Source organism: Formica exsecta, unplaced genomic scaffold (genome assembly GCF_003651465.1).
Source record: "Formica exsecta isolate Colony F162 unplaced genomic scaffold, ASM365146v1 scaffold2035, whole genome shotgun sequence".
NCBI lineage: Eukaryota > Metazoa > Arthropoda > Insecta > Hymenoptera > Formicidae > Formica > Formica exsecta.
This window is the reverse complement of record NW_021849333.1, coordinates 1-4,497: the sequence shown is the minus strand read 5'-3', so window position 1 is coordinate 4,497 and position 4,497 is coordinate 1. Positions and strand designations below refer to the sequence as shown.

General features: G+C 40.1%; 1 protein-coding gene across 1 annotated transcript; it reads left to right on the top strand.

The window, feature by feature from the left end:
• The first annotated feature begins 98 nt into the window (after positions 1 to 98).
• On the top strand, positions 99 to 1,430 carry LOC115234761. The gene is made up of 2 exons (XM_029806078.1): positions 99 to 339; positions 382 to 1,430. Exons 1-2 carry the CDS (start codon positions 245 to 247, stop codon positions 1,187 to 1,189), a joined length of 903 nt encoding a protein of 300 aa, XP_029661938.1. The 5' UTR covers positions 99 to 244; the 3' UTR covers positions 1,190 to 1,430.
• Positions 1,431 to 4,497: the final 3,067 nt, after the last annotated feature.

Sequence of the window (4,497 nt, the reverse complement as noted above, 5' to 3'; positions counted from 1 at the left end):
CTCCCACCCGCCCACCTTCCCTCTCCCTTCTTTCCTTCTCCCCCTCCTCCATCTCTCTCCCCCTCCCCCTCCCGCTCCCGTCCCTCACCCCTCTACAGGATCTATAGGTTCGTTTACGACGCCAAGTAGTGGAAATAGAATATCAGGAGCGAGTGGATCATCGACTATTGACGTAAAAATAGATTGGCTGGTAAAAATTGTAAAAGAAATAAAAGATGAAACAGCATGTAAGAAGGAAATTAAAATGATGGTCAAGGAAATAGTTCGAGAAGAATTGGGAAATGTTAAGCAGGAACTGCTAGAAGAGTTGAAAAGAATGATACAGGGAGAAGTATGTGGATCAACAGGAGGAATACAAAGGAGCTATAGTGAAGCGGTTAAAGAGAAAAAGAAAGAGAATGTTATAATTATCAAACCCAAGATTCAACAAGAGAGTGAAGTTACAAAAAAATTGATAAAAGAAAAGGTAGATATCAAAAACATGGCGATGGGAATAACGAAGCTAAAAAAAGGAAGCAAGGAGACAGTGATCATGGGTTGTAAAACTGGAAAAGAAATTAAAACGTTGAAAGCCACAGTGCAGGACAAACTAGGAGAAAATTTCAAAGTTATGGAATCACCGCAGATGAAGCCCAAAATAAAAATTATCAATGTCAGTGAAGATGAAATGAGATTGGATGATGATGACTTAATAACTACAATCAAGAAGCAGAATAGAATTGATGCAATAAATGATGGATTCCAAATGCGAATAGTGAAGAAAATAGTTAAAGAAAAAAGAAATGATAATAATCAACTTAGAAGAAGAGAAAAAGAAGAAGGTTCGATAATAATTGAAGTAGATGAAGAAACGCATGAATTGATGTTGAAAAAGGAGAAACTAAATGTAGGATGGAGAAAATGTCCTATATTCAATCACATTAATGTTAAAAGATGCTTTAAATGCTGGGGATACTATCATATTGCAAAAAATTGTACGCGAGATGAAACATGCCACAAATGTGCGGGAAATCATAAAGCGATTGAATGTACGGCAACAAAGAAAAAATGTGTAAATTGTATGTTTAAAATTCGAACATACAACCTGAAGATAAGTGATGAACACGATGCCCTTAGCCCAGAATGTCCAACATTTAAAAGGGCGATACAAGAGGAGAAGAGGAGAGCCGGCTGGGAAGATGCGAAATAGCAACTACAGAAGGAAGCGGAAATAATATTGTATACAAACGCGCAAAGTTTGATGGCGCATAAAGATGAGATACAACATCAGATTATGAAGAAAATAAATCCGGCATTCGTAGCGTTATCAGAGACAAGATTGACTGCTGAAATTGAAGACAGTGAAGTGAACGTACCAGGTTATAGTATAATTAGATGCGATGCTGAAAATATAAATACAGGAGGGGTTGTTTTATATATAAGGGATGATGTTAAATATGAAATAGTATTAGTAAAAAAAATTAGAATCGAATTGTTGGTGTGCTGCGATTGAGGTGAAAGAAAAATTGTATAGAGGAATAATAATGGTAATATATCATTCACCGAGTGCATCGCATGGTGATTTCGTGAGATTTCTGGAGGATATAATAGAAGAGTTAATAATACGGGGAGAATGTATGATAATAGGAGACTTTAATATAGATATATTATGTTAGATTCGTTTTATACAAGGAAGTTACAAACGACAATGTTGAGCTTAGGTATGAAACAATATGTAAATAAACCGACGAGAATTACGAAAGATAGTAAAACAATTATAGATTTAATTTTTGCTAATAATAAAATAGAAATGCAAGTAATGCATGAACCTAAAATAACGGACCATGCGTGGCTAAAAGTTTAACTAAATGCGAATAAATTTGATAATAAATACATAGAACTTAGTGTTAGGAATTATAGAGAGTTTAATATAGATGAATTTATTAAGTTGGTGGAAAATAAATTAGAGAAAAACCAATATATGGATATCAGTGTGAGAGTGAAGAAATTTGTTGATAGTAAATGCGTTGGACGCTACAGCACCTAGAAAAAATTTCAGAATTCCGGGAATATGGGAAGGGAAAAAGTGGTTTTCGGATGAAATAAGAGAAACAGCGGCTAAAAGGGACGTGGCATATAGGAAGGCATTGTATGTTGACACGGAACAAAATTGGTTGCAATTTAAAATTGAACAAAATACAGTAGTTAAATTAATTAATACAAAGAAGAAAGAATATTATGAAAATATGATATATCTTAATAAAGAAAATCCTACATCTATGTAGAAAACACTAAAAGAAATAATTAGAGGCGAACCAGGAAGTAAGAGGGAAATCTGTCGGTTACCGCCGCTAATTTCGAAATCGCATGGAAAACTTTGACTTCACGGTACGACGACAAAAAGCGGTCGATAAACAAACATCTCTCGACATTGCTCGGCTTATCATCTATCCCGCGCGAATCTGCCACCGAGATGCAGACTTTATACGACAAAGCTAATATCGCAATGGCATCATTAAAAGCCCTCGATCGAAAACCGGAGGAACTCTGGGAAGATATTGTCGTTCATATCCTTGTGCAAAAATTAGATCCGTTAACGCGAAAAGCGTGGGAACTAAACATAAGCAATACAGATGTCCCGCCGTCTTACGAGACTTTAAGCGACTTTATTAAGTCTCGCACTCGCGCGTTACTGGCATCCGCTCCAGGATCAGTCGTTAAAACCGGTGTAAAACCAATCGCAGCCTCGCTAGTTCATTCCGCAACCGCATCCGCTAATGCACAATCGCAGTGCTCGCTGTGTCCAGCTCGACACTTTCTTAATGTATGCCCTACTTTCGTGAGCAAGAATGCGAGTCAACGTCGAGATATCGTTAAGCAGCAAAAACGTTGTTTTAATTGCTTAAGCTCGAAGCATTCAGCTCAAGCATGTAGGAGCAAATACACATGTCGAGTTTGTCATAAAAAGCATCATTCGATGCTACACGTTGACTCGGATTCGAGCTCAAGTTCCTCAAAGACTATTATGCCGAATTGCTCGTCGCCTCAACCGTCCGGTTCGACACCGGAAATAAATTCTCTGATCGCCTCAACGAGAAAGCGATCACCCGTCTTATTAGCGACGGCGTGGGTAACAGTGCGCAGTCCGTCGGGCCGCACCGCTGTCGTTCGAGCTCTCCTCGATCAGGGCTCGGAAATGACATTCATTTCGGAAAGTTTAGCGCAAATCTTGTGTTTCAATTGTTTGAGCGCAAGGCATTCCGCACATGAATGCAAAAGTAAATATTCTTGTCGGGTTTGTCACAAGAAGCATCATTCGATGCTACACGTTGACTCGGATTCTAGCTCAAGTGCTTTAAAAAATGTACAGTCTAATTGCTCGTCGCCTCAAGCGTCGGATGCGACGCCGGAGGTAAGTTCGCTAAACGCCTCAACCGTAATGCGAAAGCGCTCACCCGTCCTCTTAGCGATGGCCTAGGTAACAGTTCGCAGCCCGTTTTGTCGGCTCTCCCTCGCTCGAAGAGGAACTTCATCGGTTTTGGGAGGTCGAGGAACTCCCACGACAAACTCATCTCACATCGCAAGAAAAACAGTGTGAAGAGCATTTTCGCTCAACTCATTCTTGTGACTCTGACGGACGGTACGTCGTGCGGCTACCGTTCAAAAGGGGTCCTCTGATTGACATCGGAAATTCAAAACTTAGGGCGGAGAAAATGCTAAATTCGTCACTCCGCAGATTTCTTGATAAACCGGAAATCGCTACAGAGTATCACGAATTCATGTCTGATTATCAACGGCAGGGGCATATGAGGCCCGCGCCTACCGATCAGAATCACATCGATCAACAGGTTTATCTCCCGCATCATGGAGTGATCCGGGAAAGTAGCTCGACTACGCGTCTTCGCGTTGTTTTTAACGCATCAAGCGTTACTTCGAACGGCACATCGTTAAATAATCATTTAAACGCCGGGCCAAAATTACAAACCGATCTCATGTCGGTCATTCTACAATGGCGTAGATACAAATACGTCTATTCATCTGATATCGCGAAAATGTATCGCCAGATTCGTATCGATCCGCGTGACATAGATTATCAACGGATTTTGTGGAAATCATCGATTTTGGAACCACTCATCGATTATCAACTATTAACAGTAACATACGGAATGTCCTGTGCTCCGTTTTTAGCCCTTCGAGTATTAAAACAATAAGTCTTCGACAAAGGTTAGCATTTTCCGCTTGCAGTTCCTATCCTAAGCGATAATATTTATGTCGACGACTTACTTTTCGGAGCTGACGATACCATACAACTCAGATCCGACTAGCGCGCGATCAACTAAATTCGATATTAAAGCGCGGCGGATTCTTATTACGGAAATGGGCGAGCAGTTCGCCCTCTCTCCTCGAGGATATTGAGCGGATCACGGTTTAGCTACAAAAAAACCTCTCGCTGAAGACGAACAAATTAAAATACTCGGAATCGGATGGAATCCGGCAAACGATATTTTCGAATTTCGC

What these genes read in the sequence shown, in the direction of transcription:
- LOC115234761 (XM_029806078.1), top strand. Translation starts at nt 245, where the DNA reads ATGATGGTCAAGGAAATAGTTCGAGAAGAATTGGGAAATGTTAAGCAG. An exon ending in ATACAGGGAGAAGTATGTGG is followed by an intron (nt 340 to 381) that starts ATCAACAGGAGG and finishes TGAAGCGGTTAA; the next exon opens with AGAGAAAAAGAAAGAGAATG.